The 16,457-nt window shown below is 40.6% G+C and overlaps 2 protein-coding genes across 4 annotated transcripts in view; one reads left to right on the top strand and one right to left on the bottom strand.

The window, feature by feature from the left end:
- The window catches only part of LOC112054142 (1,5-anhydro-D-fructose reductase-like), a 62,096-nt gene that overhangs the window by 44,799 nt on the left and 840 nt on the right, over nt 1–16,457 (bottom strand). The window contains exons 2-8 of the mRNA XM_052889702.1: nt 16,140–16,370; nt 15,139–15,281; nt 14,805–14,946; nt 14,185–14,376; nt 13,070–13,272; nt 12,144–12,302; nt 11,523–11,771 (exon numbers count right to left, since the gene is read on the bottom strand). Coding sequence (XP_052745662.1) covers nt 11,726–11,771; nt 12,144–12,302; nt 13,070–13,272; nt 14,185–14,376; nt 14,805–14,946; nt 15,139–15,281; nt 16,140–16,370 — 1,116 coding nt within the window. The 3' untranslated portion in view covers nt 11,523–11,725. The remainder of the gene's footprint in view (nt 1–11,522; nt 11,772–12,143; nt 12,303–13,069; nt 13,273–14,184; nt 14,377–14,804; nt 14,947–15,138; nt 15,282–16,139; nt 16,371–16,457) is intronic.
- On the top strand, nt 247–10,350 carry LOC112054141 (uncharacterized protein MAL13P1.304-like). Of its 3 annotated transcripts, none has more exons than XR_008252173.1 (9): nt 247–533; nt 1,247–1,414; nt 1,755–1,854; nt 2,024–2,146; nt 4,732–4,827; nt 5,415–5,535; nt 6,216–7,276; nt 9,309–9,392; nt 10,144–10,350. XR_008252173.1 is itself a non-coding variant. In XM_052889679.1 (9 exons), exons 1-9 carry the CDS (start codon nt 394–396, stop codon nt 10,170–10,172), a joined length of 2,772 nt encoding a protein of 923 aa, XP_052745639.1. In that variant the 5' UTR covers nt 250–393; the 3' UTR covers nt 10,173–10,350. The 3 variants fall into 3 exon arrangements, 2 of the variants coding, with proteins under 2 accessions (XP_052745639.1, XP_052745640.1); XM_052889679.1 differs by having other exon boundaries at nt 250–533; nt 6,216–8,126; XM_052889680.1 differs by having other exon boundaries at nt 250–533; nt 6,216–6,533.

Here is a 16,457-nt window from a genome sequence, read left to right on the forward strand (position 1 = left end):
GCCACTCGTGTAAATGAAAATGTGTGGAAAAAAGAAAAAAGAAGTATGTTCGCTATAGATGTCGAAATTGCATTCTGTGGGGTTTTATAATATAAAAATAATTAAAAAATATTTATGGAAATTATGAACTATTTATATTTTAAAAAATACTTCAATGAGAAATCTTTTTGTTGTCTGTGGTTGACCATAAACCGCTGACCGACTACTTCGTTTGATAGTTTGACATCATCTTGAGCTTGACATGACATTTGAAATGTCAAATTTTGTAATTTTGTCCGTTGGCGTTGAGTTCGTTTTGTTAGTGTTTTTTGGGCAGTTTAAAATTTTCAAACAATATAATATATTAAGTAATGATAGACTGTAACATCATAGACCCTTTACTACACATTAAACATGTCTAATAAATTTAACCAAAAGAAACAAAAGCTACTAGCACGCAAAGAGCAACTTCTGAAAGACCTGAAATACTATGAAGTGAGGATCGAGGAAGCGAAGAGAGCCAGTGAAAACCGCTGGGTCTACGACGACGACAGGTATGAAGCTCTCAGTGTAAACATATTACTTATATTAACATTTTTTATATTAATATCGTCGTCCATTGCATACCCTGCACACACTGGAATTGCAAACCCTTTTGCTTTATAGTTCTGTCTGTTGTCTTGGTGGTTGTATGTTCTGTCTTGTGGTAGGCATCGGCCGAGGCTAGTTACCACCCTATCGGTAAAGTCAAGCGACATATGGAAACCGTCAGAATGGGTAATAAACTTACAGCTCTTCCAAGTAAGCCAGCTTCCATCTTAGAGTGCATCGTCAATTAATCGTTAACTTCTGGCGAGATCGCAGTCCAGGGCTAATTTGCCATTTCTTTCCTTTGAACATGCTGCATTATACACGTGTATACACATTGTCAATAAAATACAGAATTCTTTTAGTATATTATCTATTAGCGGACGCGGCCTGCAACTTTGTTTTCGTAAAATCTGTTTTTTTAAGCGTGGATTATTCTGGGACAAAAGTAGCCTATGTTCTGCTCCAAGGTGCACTTTATCTCTATACTAAATTTTGTTTAAATTGGTTTAGCGGTTTAGCCATGTAAAGGTAACATACAGACTTATTATAGTAATCTCGTTGGTCTTCAGGCTAGATAGAAGCAGCATTGTGGGAGGCCTGACTCATTCAAATGGGCTGATAGTAATGTAGCTTTTCCTGTCATAAATTTAATAATCTACCATTCTCTGTGACTCAGCTCCGACTCTGAGATAGAGTTCAGCGTCAAGGCAGGAGTGTCACTGACTGAGCTGAGGCTGCAGCAGTCGCAGCTACACACCTGCCTGCAGGCCACGCAGGAGCTGACCGGCCTCAGCGTGCTGCAGTCCGAGGTCAACGTTCTGGTCAACGCACCAACTTTTGAGGGGTGAGTGTTGCATTGAACCTGTGCATTGCTGCAGGGCTAAGGGTTCTGGAGGTCAGGCTAAGTAAGTATTAAAACTAACTTGCTTCTATAGAATCTTCTTTTTTCACCTCACATATTCCCGCTAGTCTGCTCTCCCAATCAATCGGTGCTACTTCAAAATGCTTTCTTCTAAAGAATTGTTGGAATGAATTATATTATTACATTTCTTTGCAGTGCAGAACTAGGAAGAGGATAGAGATATTGATTGATGAAAGCTATAAAAAATAAATTCATGACAATATGATAATTTGAATAATTTTAGCTAAAGCAATGAATGATGAATGTTATCTGTGTTGCACAGCGAGCCCCCTGTGCTGGAGGCGGGCTGCTGGCGCGAGGTGATGGCGGAATGCAAGATCGACCTGGTGTCCTTCTCCATGAGCTTCTACCAGCACCAGCCCGTGAGTACTGAAGCTGATTGATTATAACAATGATTGTGACAATTTTGGTTATGAAGACAATAACAGCTGGGCTCGCTCGAGACTGTTCTGCTTGGAAGTCCATGCAAGAGGCATATGTCCAGCAGTAAATGTCTATTGGCTGATAATGATAATGCTGCTTTCTCCGCAGAGCCGTCAGTTCGCGCAGTCGCAGTACCGCGCACTGCGCGTGCTGCCCATCAAGTTGGTGCACGAGAAGGAGCTGTCGCAGTCGGTGCTGGTTGAGCAGAGGGTTCCCAGCGACGCTGTCGAGGTACTGTACTGCCCATGATAAATAAATAAATAAATAAAATAGCCTTTTATTTTGAACAGCTTTTGGTTACATGAGTGTTGTGTTTGATTTAATTGATTATATTATGTCCCGCTGTTCAAAGTGTCTTCTGACATAGGCCTCCTCCAGCTGCTTCCACTGCACCCTGTCAGCCGCAACTCTGGTCCAGCGTGGCCCCAGGGTTAGGCGGATGTCGTCCTCCCACCTTCTTATTGGACGTCCACGTTGTCTGGTTCTGTCCCTTGGGTACCAGAGTGTCACCTGCTTGCTCCATTTATCGGTTGTGCAGCGCAACATGTGTCCCGTCCAACGCCATTTCAAGAGGTCGATTCTAATGAGAACATCAGCGAGTTTTGTCCTATGTTTTATCTCACTTGAGGTGATCCTGTCCGTTAGTCTTATACCCAAAATACTTCGCTCCATTGCCCTCTGACACTTAGCTAACTTTTCTCTATGTTTTTGTGTCAGGGACCAAGTTTCGCTTCCGTATGTTATACAAGGGAGTATAGACGTATTGAAGGTTTTCCTCTTAATGGAAATATTTATTTCTTTGCTTTTCATTATTTCCTTTAGTGACCAGTATTTTCTCCACCCACTAGCAATTCTCTTGTTTACTTCTTTTGACATTTGGTCTATAGGAGCAATTATCTGACCCAAATACACATACTCTTGTACATACTCGAGCTTATTTCCATCCTCTTCATCATCATCTATATCAACCTCTTTTGAGTTAGTCATTAGTTTTGTTTTTGCAGTATTCATTAAAAGGCCTACTTCTTTACTTTTACTGGCTAAAGACTGTACCATTATTTGTATTTTATATGGGTCCTCTTCCAGCAAGATGAGATCGTCTGCAAATCTCAAATGATTTAGGCGGCGGCCATTTATATTCAGACCATATTCAGCCCAGTCAAGGCGTTTGAAGATATTCTCCAGCACTGCAGTAAACAAATTTGGTGACAGTGGGTCTCCTTGTCTAACACCTCTGTCTATAGGAAATGGGCTACCTATCGTTTCCAGTTTTATACTCCCTTTGCTTTGTCTGTAAATGTTTTGCATGACATTTATGTAGCAGATGTCCACTCCTTGCCGTTTTAGTGTTGACCAAATGTAGTTGTGATTCAAGCTATCAAATGCTTTAGAGTAGTCTACGAAAATTATATAAACAGGCTTTTGGTACTCTTTGCTCTTTTCTAAAATTTGTTTGATTGTGTGAATGTGGTCGACTGTGCTGTAGTTTTTTCTAAATCCAGCCTGCTCTACAGGCTGATTCTCGTTCAGTTGTTGTGCAATTCTTTCTAGGATAACTTTTGCGAAGACTTTGTAGATGTTCGATATCAAGCTTATTGGTATATCTTCCTTAGGTCCTTTTTTGTGCATAAGAATTATGTGAGATTTACCCCACTGCTCTGGAATCATGCCTGTGCTAAGAATGTCATTAAAAAGTTTTGTTAGAATCGGAGTCAATTCTTCAGCTGTATCTCTTAACAGTTGGTTTGGTATTTTGTCAGGTCTTGGAGCTGTTTCCATTTTTTGGGAATAGATAGCTCTCTGTACTTCTGTCTTGAGTGTGGGTGGTATGTCGTTGTTTATATTTGTTGGCTCCGAGTTTATTTCTGAGTCTTCGTCCTTGTCTGCCTTTGAGTAGAGATTTCTGTAATATTCCGTAGCTATTTTCTGAATTTCTTTCCGTTTTGTCTCAAGGCCTGACTTAATGCTTTTCAGTTTGGGAATCCATTCCTTTCCATGGTCCTTTAAATCTTTAAATGCCTTTTTGGTACCGCCTGTTTTTTGAATTGTATATTCTAATTTTGTTATTTGCTTTAATTTCCTATCTTTCCTCATACTGCCCATGATAGAACAACCAAAATTTTTGATGTCTTGAACATTACCGGTCTGGCCCCGTCTTCAAACTAAAATTTAGCTAAAAAACTGATTTTTCTAATTTTATTTTTAGAATATTCTTTGAAGTTTATGGCAATGGTTTTTACAGACTTTTTTTTTAGGGTAGGGTAAGAAAGAAAAATATTTTTATTTGGTCAGTAAACTTAAAACTAAACTTTTATATTTTACAAAGAACAAGAAAAGTGAAAGTAAAAGCGCACTGACCAAATAAAGGTCTCCCACACAGCTTAAAGCTGCAGCTAGCTCAGCGCTGGCTTTCAGTGAAAGCCTTTAAAAGGGGTGACATCACGGGCGCAAACAACAGTTAAATATATTATAAAACTAAATAAACAATGCCTAAAATAATAAAAATCACTACAAGTACTACACTACACTAAAAACTAAAAAAAAAACTGCCTACTGAGCCTCTATTACATGTTGGAACTTTATGATCAATTCTGTTTCTGCTGGGTAGAGGTAGGGGTAGGGTAGGGGTAGGGTAGGGTAGGGTAGATAGCAAAGAAATGCACATAAGTCAAAGTTAAGCTTGACCGATTCCGCTAGAGTTATATAAAACAATATATTTATACTATCGTATCTCGAGTGTACACTGTCTAAAGTCTCGATGTGTGGCAACACTCAATGGGGTTTGACTCAGCCCCGCTACAGTGTGGGTGTCGCAGGTGCTGCGCAGCTACGCGCAGGCGCACCGCTCGCGGCGCGACTCGCTGGCGGCGCTCGCCGAGCGGTTCGCCGACGCGCTCTACATGGAGGCGGCCGTGAGTACCATCCTCATCATCATCACATCAGCCGATGGAGTCCACTGCACGACATAGGCTTTTTGTAGGCACTTCCAAACATCACATACTGAGCTGCCTGCAGCTAGTGAATGTCTGCAACTTGCTTGATGTCGTCAGTCCACCTGGTGGGCATCTTTATTCTTCACCATTAACAACCCATATTCAGCTCCACTGTTGAGTCTTTTTTTTTTTTTTTATTCTTTACAAGTTAGCCCTTGACTACAATCTCACCTGATGGTAAGTGATGATGCAATCTAAGATGGAAGCGGGCTAACTTGTTTAGGAGGAGGATGAAAATCCACACCCCTTACGGTTTCTACACGGCATCGTACCGGAACGCTAAATCGCTTGGCGGTACGTTTTTGCCGGTAGGGTGGTAACTAGCCACGGCGGAAGCCTCCCACCAGCCAGACCAATTAAGAAAATCTCAATCGGCCCAGCCGGGGTTCGAACCCAGGACCTCCGTCTTGTAAATCCACCGCGCATACCACTGCGCCACGGAGGCCGTCGAAGTCTCCTCTCAGACAGAGGTGAGACTAGTGGTAACATGGCGCATGCTCTTCCAGCCCGAGGGCGGCTACGTGCTGAGGTGCGTCGAGCTGCTGCGGGTGACGTGGAGCCTGCAGAACAGGAGGTCGGCGCTGGCGCCCTTCCTGCACAAGATGGCCTTCGACCTCGAGTACATGGGTATGTTGGGGAGCTTTATAGTCATCTAATACAAAACAGAAACTTTCATTTTCCTTTGTTTTTCATTCCACTGCTAATAAGTTACCCGCTTCCATCCAAGATTGCATCAACGACTGTGGTCAAGAAGAGATAACTTGTAAAAAATAAAAAAATAGTCATTATCAGCCTATTTGATTGCCCCACTACAGTATCAGACCTTATAGAAGAGGGGATATAAAGCATAGATAGACCCACCGTGCTGCTTCAATGTGGGGTGGCAATGTTAAGTTCAATGTAACAACCGCTATCAGAAGTTGGTGATACAAACCAAGGCCAACAACTGAACCTGCTCCCCAAAAATAGTGACTAACACCACCAACTTCCCAAGTCTAAGCTGAGAATTTCTTGGAAGAAAAATACTTAGTATTACCGACCCAGGACTAATTCCCAAAACACAAGATAAATTGGTAGATAGTTACCTTCCTACCGGCACAGACATACCACCAAGCGATTTTGCGTTCTCGTATGTTGCCATGTAGACACCGTCGAAAATATGGGCAGAATAAACATTCCCCTTCCAAGCAAGTTAACTTCCATCTTATACTGCACTGTCACATAACATAAGGTGTGATAGTCAAGGGTTAACTTACCATTCACAAAAATAATGGTAAATTAATCATAGTTTCCATGTTTGATTTCAGACGAAAGCTACATAAAGACTATATCACAAGCGCACAAGCAACTGTGCGACCCGGCGCTGGACACGGACCACAGAACACTTCTGCTGGCGCAGATCATCGACACGTGTCTGGCGGCGCGCCGCCTGGCGGGCCCGTTGACCGACTCTGACGTCGACAGCCAACACTCGAGGAGACAGACGTCAGATCTAGAAATGGACGTTCCCACAACGTCTGGACTGATGGGCCCGCCCACATCCTTGCCGAAGAAAACTAAACGCAAGGGAAAAGAGAACAACACACCAACCGCTAAAGATAGGAAGAGAGAAAATGATACGGAAGGTGACAGAGAAGTTCCATCTAAAAAGGCTAAAAATGATGCTGATCTTCTCAACTCTAAGGATTACAAAGATGATAACGCAAAATGTAGTAATGTTAAAAAAAGTAGTTCAAAAAACAGTGATATTGAAGCCACAAACAAAGTGCACAGAAAGGAGACTAAAAATACTGATATTAGTAATAAAAAAGCAAAACTCAAAGATAGCAACGTTAAAAAAAATGTAGATTTGCAAAGTAAAAGGGATTCAGTGAAAACTAAACAAGATGCCAAATTAAGTAATGTAGAAGATAATGAAATTAGGGATAATTTAAACACAGTAAAAAATAAAGCTCCTGAAAATGAGAAAGCGACACAAAATAAACAGAAAAATGTTGCTTCTAAAAGCAAACCTAATGACAAACAAGCTAACATTCTTCAAGACGAATTAGTAACGGAAGAATACGTTGATAATGCTGCCACATTAAAAACGAAAACAGTTGCAAAAAATACTAAGACTGCAAATGAAAATGATCAAAAATTAAAAAAATCGAAAGCTATAATCCCGGATATCAATAAAAATGAACAGGGATCCTCTAAAAATAAGGCTTTAGATGAAAATAATCCGAAAACAAAGAAATCGAAAATTGCAATCTCGGAAGATAAAGCTAATTCCGAAAATAACAATACAGATAAAGATGCGAAAACTAAAAAATCGAAAACAGCAATGCCAGAAAACAACAAAAATTTACAGGAACATACTGAAAACGTTAGTAAAAAAATTGTTAATAAAGACAGTACAGAAACAAAAAATAAAGAGAAAGGAAAATCCATTCAAAAAAATGATAAAATCTCTAAAATCTACCCAGCTCTTAACAACGATTTACAAAACGATAAACCTAAAAAGCATAATGGTGAAAATATTACTCAAAATGTAGAACAAATGAAAAATAAACGTAAAACTGATAACTGTGGTGTTAACACAGTCCAAAAGCAAAATGAAAAATCTGAAATTAATCAAAACCAAAAATCCAATGCAAATAATAAAATTCAAAACCGAGTAAGTTCTACAAAATTTTCCAAAACTGACAGTGAAAAGCAAAACACATCTCACGAATTTATACAAACACTATCCGAAAGATTTGCTCCCAGGAATAGGCGAGAAACATTTACGATTGATAAAACAAATAACATACACAATTTTCTAACCAGTGGTAAACAAACAAATAACGCAATAATACCTAAAACACAACCAACTAATAATGAAAATAATGCTAAACCTATCAAAAATGCTATCAATAAAAATGCAATGAAAACTAAATCAAACATCAAAAACATAAATATGAATAAAAATAACGCACTCAAAGAATCAAATATAAATAAAATTAAATCAACAGACAGTGAACTAAATAAAATTAATATTAAAAATCAAAATAACGTAAAATCTGATAATAAAACACATAAAACGAATATAAAAGACAAAGTAAACAAACAAATCGTGCGACAGTCGCCGCGCAATGAAAATGTACGTAACGTTATAAACAAAGTGCACTCAAAAATTCCGCAGAAAAATCTGTTTGTCGCAAAACCAATGAAAAACCCGCTGCGGATAAGTCCCAGTAAGTCCTAAATGAAATTATAAACTCAAAACTTTAAACTATTATTAATAGCCATCTCGCGTGAAATACGTTTTTCACAAAATCCATGGTAACCATATTTCGCATGAAATTCGTTTTTCACAAATACCATGGTAGCCATATTTCGCGTGAAATTAGTTTTTCACATATTATGCGTGAAATTCGTTTTATACAAATCCAATGGTAACCATATTTTTAGTGATTCGCATAAAATTCGTTTTTCACTAATCTCATGGTAACCATATTCGCATGAAATTCCTTTTTCACAAATCCAATGGATTTTCCGTGATAAAAATAGTCCGAGGTCCATTTAGTTTTGTACCAAATTTCATCCAAATCGGTTCAGCAGGTTAGTTGTGAATAGTGTAGATATCAATTTTGCATGATAATCATTCTTTCACAGAATCCCCGAGCATAACAAGTATCATGGTCTGCTCCAAGGTCTAATCTATCTCTACAGCAAAATTCATAAAAATCGGTTCAGTAGTTTAGCAGTGAAAACGTAATTGACAGACAAACAAATTTTCCTATTTATGTTAGTATAAGTATGAATGAATTCAAATGCTCTATTTCAAAGTAGTCCTAGATTAGAAGCCTGTGACTTCGTTCGCCCTTAGACCTCTTTAATCCGGCCCTGTCGCAAAAATCTATACTAATATAATAAAGCTGAAGAGTTTGTTTGTTTGTTTGTTTGATTAAACGCGCTAATCTCAGGAACTACTGGTCCGATTTAAAAAAATCTTTCAGTGTTAGATAGCCCATTTATCGAGGAAGGCTCTAGGCTATATATTATCCCCATATTCCTACGGGAACGGGAACCACGCGGGTAAAACCGCGCGGCGTCAGCTAGTATTTAAATAAATGAACATTATCATTATTATCAGAATTTTTAACAGTCATGTCTCCTTATGAGAGAGTTGATATGTAGCCCAAACCCACCATGCAGCTATAGCTTGGCAACTTCGTTCGTAACACGATGGTCCGCGCGAGCCGGGGGGCGTGTAGCGATGAATGAAAAACCCACGACTGATGCATTTCACTTCCCCGGACGATTTCACGCAGTGTTTCCCCCCGTCGCCCGCGTACCATGGGAGTGTCAAAGGACTTGCCAGACTATACTGCGAGTCGGTGGGTTTGTGTGAAGGCAGAACTGTAATGTTTCAGGGAAGCACCTCCTCAAGATGAGCTCGACTCGAGACAGCTCGAAGAGCTCAATAAGTAGCGTCCACAAACAGACAAACATACCAAGTAAGTATAATCTTAATCTATACATAGAAAGTCCTGCTCCGTGTTTGTATTGTCGTACCGGTACGCCAAATCACTTGGCGGCAAGTCTTTGGTACGGTGGTAACCACAGTACCACAGAGGTCGTCTTATGAAGCTTAAAAACTGCTAAGCGGATTTTCATACGGTTTTCACCAATAAGTAGGTTTATGGGGAAGGTTTTTAATAATAATTTGTCCGGTTTTGTGTGAATTTGTAGGCCTCCTATGAATTAAAGACATATTTTGTAAAGAGAAAGAAATTGTCGACCAATAGCGATGCTGTAAATATTGCTTTCTCTTTCGTCCCAAAGCAACGAAAGAGGGACGATTGTAGTGCTATTGCATTCATTTAAGCCTGGTACTTTAAAATTATGTGATATGATCTCTGTCTTTGATTTGGAGGGCGTAGGTTCGAATCCGGTCCGGGGCATGCACCTCCGATTTTTCTTAGTTATGTGCAATTTAAGACATTAAATATCACGTGTGGCAAACGGTGAAGGAAAAACATCGAGAGGAAACCTGCATATTGGTCCCTAACCCCTCTCATTCCAAGAGAAGACTCGTGCTCAACAGTGAGCCGAGATGAATTGTTAAAGGTACCAGGGTAACCGAGAATATAGGAGGTCGATTTCATTTTCATCTATAACTATAGTGATGAAAATGAAATCGACCTCCTATATTCTCTGTTACCCTGGTACTTTACATTTATTAATTCATATTTGTTGTATTGTCAGGGCTACTGAAGAAGCCGCCAGTGAAGTAGTGCTAGCGCCGCTCGCCGCTCTACTACCTGTGTACTAAGTCCTCCATCTTGGTTTTGTTTATGGTATTGGTTGACGGACCAATCAGATGATCTCCCTGATGGTAAACCAGCGACAGTAAACATGTCAGCACATCTTACTACTGCCAAAGCTGGTCTTCCGAACATAGAATATCATACACAACATTCATGTTCACAATAACATACGTGTTTCCAATCGAACCTAGGACCTTCTGGTTACAAAACAGGGAGTCTTTCAAATCATACTAATATCCTCATTTTATTTGTAGTTTAATGTGATGCTTAGAAATTGTAATTTTTATAGAAAACATTTAAGTTTTAAAAATTAATGAACAAAAATTGTCGTCTTTGTTATATTATTTTTTAGTTTGTTTTATCATACAAATAAGAATTAATTAAATGAAATAAAATTTTTGAATTGAAAAATACGTCTTTTATTTCTTTACAAAAAATGTATGTAAAAATACATATCTCCTTACAATTTTACAATTAACAAAAAGTATTATGATTTTGTTTCGTCTATAATATCATTCGTCAATAAGCAATAAAAATATTTTAGCAAATAAATTCAAAATAACTATTATGTAGTTGAAAGTAATATTAAAGTGGTAAAGGTTGTATAGGGGGTGATTTACTGAATTGATTTTGAAAATTCTCTGACCAATAGAAAGTTACGTTATTTGCGAATGACGAAACCGCGGAGCGACTAATAGTTAATTATGATATATTCTTGTTATAATTAAAATGAAGTTTATACTAACCATCTAATTATACACAATTCACATACAAAATATTCTGTATTTCCTACTAAATAACACAATTACAAAATAATTTATAACTTAAAAGTCAACGTATTACTACTAACGGCAAAGTTCTGTATACAATGTGAGCCTGCCGTCGCCTGAAATGCCTCATGACAGGAAGGTTGTTCATTGTTCATTATCGTTAAAATATAAAATAAATTATTATATTTTTATTTAATTAACGTAATTAGATGAAAATTCATACAGTTTTTGCTTCCTTACATTAAATGTGACATTTTTTAATATAGGAATTGTAAACATAAACGCAGTAATAACAAAGATATTAGAATTTTGTTTAAACGCATACATATCTAACAATCATTATGTGCCAACGACGTCATTAGTTCGTACCATTTGGTATGGGGCGTTTCACAGTAATCCGCGGCAGCGCCGCAAATCTGACCTTTAAATCCCTGTAGCTCCGAAAGTAATGATCGCAGATACCCTGTTACTTTTACAAAATTGCTTTACTATTAGTATACTCCTAGTTTATATACAATTTAAAAAACTGTCATCATCCCTACCTTACCTACCTTACCTACGGCAGGAGTGTGCGCTGACAAACTTACAGTTTACACTTCATACAATGAGGCATGTCTGGCTTACGCAGGATGGTTATTTTTTCTTTTTTACAAAAAACTGTAATTTCTCAAGAACTGATGTTTTAAATAGTATTTTGTTAGTGTAGTATGGCGCTACAGTATCCTACTACAGGATCGTCACGTTGCTGAATCAGAATGGAATTCTGAATGGGTAGTTCTTGTGTGTGTCGCCCATTCTGAAAAAGAAAAAAAATAAATACAATTAGATATTTTATAACAGTTTTTACACTACTGCACTGTGTCTGTAGGTACCAGGTAGGTAGGTTGTTACGTTTGCCCACGCCAAAAATAACATTATAATATTTTCCCCATATTGATCGTTATTTTTTCTTTTGTGTTTTTATCAGTAATGAGTAAAATCAACTCTCCACGGGCTTGGCCTCGACTTCAAAGTGATCAGTAAAAAAAATCATTAAAAATACATCAAAATCGGACCACATAATATGTAAATAAAATATACACGTCGAATAAATCTTCTCTCCGTTTTTCGTCAGTTGAAAATTAAAGAACTAATTTTACACGTACAGTCGTTACGAAAGATTAGTTACCCTTTGAAGGTGAAGATCCTCTTGTTTCTGTTGAGCGCACTCAGCGCCGCGACAGTCGCGGAGTCCAGCGGCGCTGCGACTGTCGCGGCGGCGGCCTGCGACAGGTGCGACGCGCGCGAGCTCTTCACCACCACAGTGCGGCCCAGGCGTAACTGGTAGCTGCGTACAATACACCAAATAGGTTTATAAATAGGTATTTTAAGTTTTAGAACTCTAACTATCCAAATAACCAGTAGCGAGTACCCCGGAGCGACTGGAAATTCGCCGTTTGCCTTAGACCATTAAAAAGAAAGGACCTGCCTCGCTAACCGTTACCCCTCTGTCAAAGATCAAAAATCAATGATCTAACGCGTTTATAAAAACTGTTGCTATAGAATCGATGTTTCATTCTTGTAATCGTTTTCGTCGTGTAAAGAGCTCCCTAAAAATGACGGTTTGTGTAGTTAAACGGCATAAAAACGGCGAAAAACTTTTGTAAGTATTTCTAATAAAAACGATTTCTAAAAAGAATCGATTCTTTTGACGGAACAGCAAAAAATCGATCAAGTAATCGAACATTCTATATATATATTCTGTGGATAGTCTAAGCGATGCGACTGTTAGTCTGTGTAAAAATTACGCGTGTGTGTATTACGAGTCAAATATATAGTTGTGTGTAGTGTATGGACACAGAATATATTAATGGTGTTAAATGTTTTCGATGTGTGAGTTTACCTCGCCCCCCTCAAAAAACGACAGACTTTTTTGTTGGTGAATTTGGGTGCGAAACAGGTCCATTATTTTTAATGGTCTAAGCCGTTTGCTCCTACTCGTATTTTAATTATTACTTTGTTCAAAAATACCTACTAAGTTATTAGGTATGTACACGGGATCATTGACCCCCCTCTCATAGCTACGTCTCTGCACAATACAAGTATGATTGCAACCTGATGAGCAGCTGCGCCGGCGTGACCCCCAGGCCGGCCGCCAGCACGGTGACGAGGGGGTCGTCGATGGCGGGCGCCAGGCCGCTGGTGTAGTCGCCGGGGGTGCCCTTGGAGCCCAGCACGCCGAAGCAGCTCAGCCGCACGCGGCGCGCCGCACAGAACTCCTCCAGCCGCAGCTGCGACAGGTACGGGTGACACTCCACCTGGACACCAGTATCATTATCAAAAATATTTTTTTAGTAAAAACGGAATCCTTTTAAAAAATCATTAATATGTTCCCTTAACAAAAAGCTACATCAAACAAACACAATTTTTAGCAGACTCAAAAGTAATTACAAAAATAAGAAAACTAATGTCAAACAAAGGTTATGATTCACAGCACTTGTCAGGACAACTTAATTAACAAATCAAACTGTAACCAAAATAGGACCCTAGAATGGTAGATAATGACCTTGAGTGAAGTCACGCACTTGTGAACGATGCGTGTAGGGTTAAAGGCGCCTTTGACAGATATCTAACACTCCCCTTTTCCACTCAAGTCTCTCTCCCTCCTATCCCAAGTAACTCATAAAGAATTACAAAACAAGAAATGTGGACGGCTCGAACGCCACGAGCACACTGAAGCGTCCGTACCGCGAGTCGTTGCAACGCGGCGATAACACAATAAACATTTATTTATCCTTTATGTGGGAAATAACGCATACTTCAACATTCTCAAGGGAATTGAGGGTACTTTCCGTTGTTTGAACCATCTAATATTACAAGCATAGGAATAAATTGAAAAACTATACATATTAGTCAGGGATCATTTTTTACAACTGCTTACAATACTATCAAGTTGTTTTACGTGAGTAGCTTCATCGCGATGAGACGATCAACTTTTTTATTTACGAAAATTCTTAATTCTGGTAGCTAACTGGGTTACCACGTACCACGCAATTTGTAGGACATTGTGACTGTTAATTTGTATAAGCAACAGTAAAAAAACATTTAGTAACAACTTTTGATAAACTACCCTCCTCTCGACTTGTATCAATAACGGTTTTGCAGTGAAATTTTCTACCAATTCAAAAGGCAGATTATCTTCTGAGAAGGATACTTCAAGGAACTCATACCTGATTGATGACTGGCTTGATCCTGCCCTTCTCCACCACCCGCTCCACTTGCACGGAGTTGAAGTTGCTGAGGCCCGCGCTGCGGACGAGGCCTTTCTTCACGAGGCCTTCGATGCCGAACCAGGCCTCCAGGTAGTCGTGCTCGGAGTACTGGAGCACGTTGGCTATCTTGGGTATGGGGTTTGGACCTTCCTGGAATGTGATCGTTACGACGGACTCATTAGGTCGAAAAGGTTGTATTTTTGTTAAATTTCGCCTTATCGCCTTGTCAGCTGTTTTTCTAATTTGGCTGACTCACTTCTGTGCGTTTCGATTATGACGATAGGTACCTGCCGTGATCGAATCAGAAATGAGGAGATCCGCAGAATAACCAAAGTCACCGACAACGAGTTGCGAAGCTGGGGACGTTGGGGTCCCAAGGTGCTGAAATGATCCCGCTCTGGAAAGCGCAGTGTTGGTCGACCCCCCACCAGGTGGACTGACGACATCAAGCGAGTCGCAGGGATTCGCTGGATGCAGGTGGCTCAGTATCGTGATGTTTGGAAGTGCCTACAAAAGGGCTATATCCTGCAGTGGACTCCATCGGCTGATGTGATGATGACGAAGTAAGTCGAGCTCACCTTGAAGGACATGGGGTTGTGAATCAGGTACAGGTCGACGTAGTCCAGGCCCAGCGCCTCCAGCGAGCGGCGGCACGCCGGCTCCACCAGGTCGCGCCGGTGGCTGGTGCTCCACAGCTTGCTGATGATGAACAGCTCCGACCTGAGGACCGGCACATGCTGAATGATAGTGATATATGAATGTTACATAACTAGTACGTCTTAGCCCGTAGTTTACGTTGCCTTGTGTTGCCTCGCTCAGGTGGTGGATGCATCGGACGCTGCATCGGTGCTTCGACATCGGCTTTTTCTTTCTTTCCTATAGAATAGATGAGTCAGAACACTGCCTACTCACCGAGTGACAGTGCCGTCAGCTATCTTGTCTCGCAGGGCGCGGCCCACCTCCCGCTCGTTGCCGTAAACCGGCGCGGTGTCGACGGCGCGGTAGCCCAGCTCGATGGCGGCCGACACCACCGCCGTCACCAGCTCGGGCGGCAGCTGCACACAGGGTGGTCGCTGGTCACCGCTGAACTGACACTAACTACAGCCACAGTTACTTCAAGACTCCAAACACGAGTCCGTAATGGACTCACCCTATTTATATTCGGCCTCTGATGCAGGGACCATAAACTGAGAAGGTGGTGAGGCCACAGAATACGTATGTACCTATTTCTGAACAACCGTTTGGCTGGTGGGAGGCTTCGGCTGTGGCTAGTTACCATCCTACCGGCAAAGACGTACCACCAAGCGATTTTGCGTTCCGGTACGATGTCGTGTAGAAACCGAAAGTGGTGTGGATTATCATTCTCCTCCTAACAAGTTAGTCCGCTTCCATCTTAGACTGCATCATCACTTACCATCAGGTGAGATTGTAGTCAAGGGCTAACTTGTGGAGAATAAACAATTGTCATGATTTTCATTAAAAGAAAAGTAGTCTCTGTTCTCTATGTTTTATTCTGTGGATAAAATCTGTAGTCTGTGAAATGACAATGACAGGTCCGATGTGATTGGATGTTACAAAAGGCGCCATTTATTGTAAGACCGATAGGAACGTTTGACGGCAAAACGGGGGATTGGAGGGGTTGGCGGCGGAAGGGAGAAAAAAGTCAAAAAAGAGGATTATTCTGGGGAGTGTGGTGAAGAGAGGTGGTTTTAGGCCTAAAAGGACTTGTATCCAAGGCCGTAAAATAAATTAAAAAAAAAGAGCTGGTTTTGGTGAAATAGTGTAACACTAGAGATATTATTATTTGATTATTTGATTTGTAATTGGAAAAAGGTGGAATAAAGTGTTGTAAGAAACTAGCGAATTATAATTTTGTTCACACAATAAAAAAAAAGTCAACCCCAGTCCCTCACATTGGCGGTGCCGAGCGCCAGCACCGGCATGCGGGCGCCGTCGCTCAGCTCGACCCGCGGCACGCTCACCGCGCCGTACTGCGCGCGCGCCGCCCGCAGCTCGTGCAGGCGCTGCTGCAGCTCGTGTGTGCTGGCGCTGGCGGGCTGCTCGACGCTGACGGTGCTGCGGGGCGCGGGCGCGGCCGGCGGGGGCGCCCGGCTCACCACACTTCGCGATGGACTCAACTTGCTCTGCAATGTTTATATACAGATACACTAGTTGACGCCGCGCGGGGTTCACTCGTAAGAATACAGGGATAATGTCTACTATAGCCCTCC

The sequence above is a fragment of the Bicyclus anynana genome, chromosome 26 (genome assembly GCF_947172395.1).
Source record: "Bicyclus anynana chromosome 26, ilBicAnyn1.1, whole genome shotgun sequence".
NCBI lineage: Eukaryota > Metazoa > Arthropoda > Insecta > Lepidoptera > Nymphalidae > Bicyclus > Bicyclus anynana.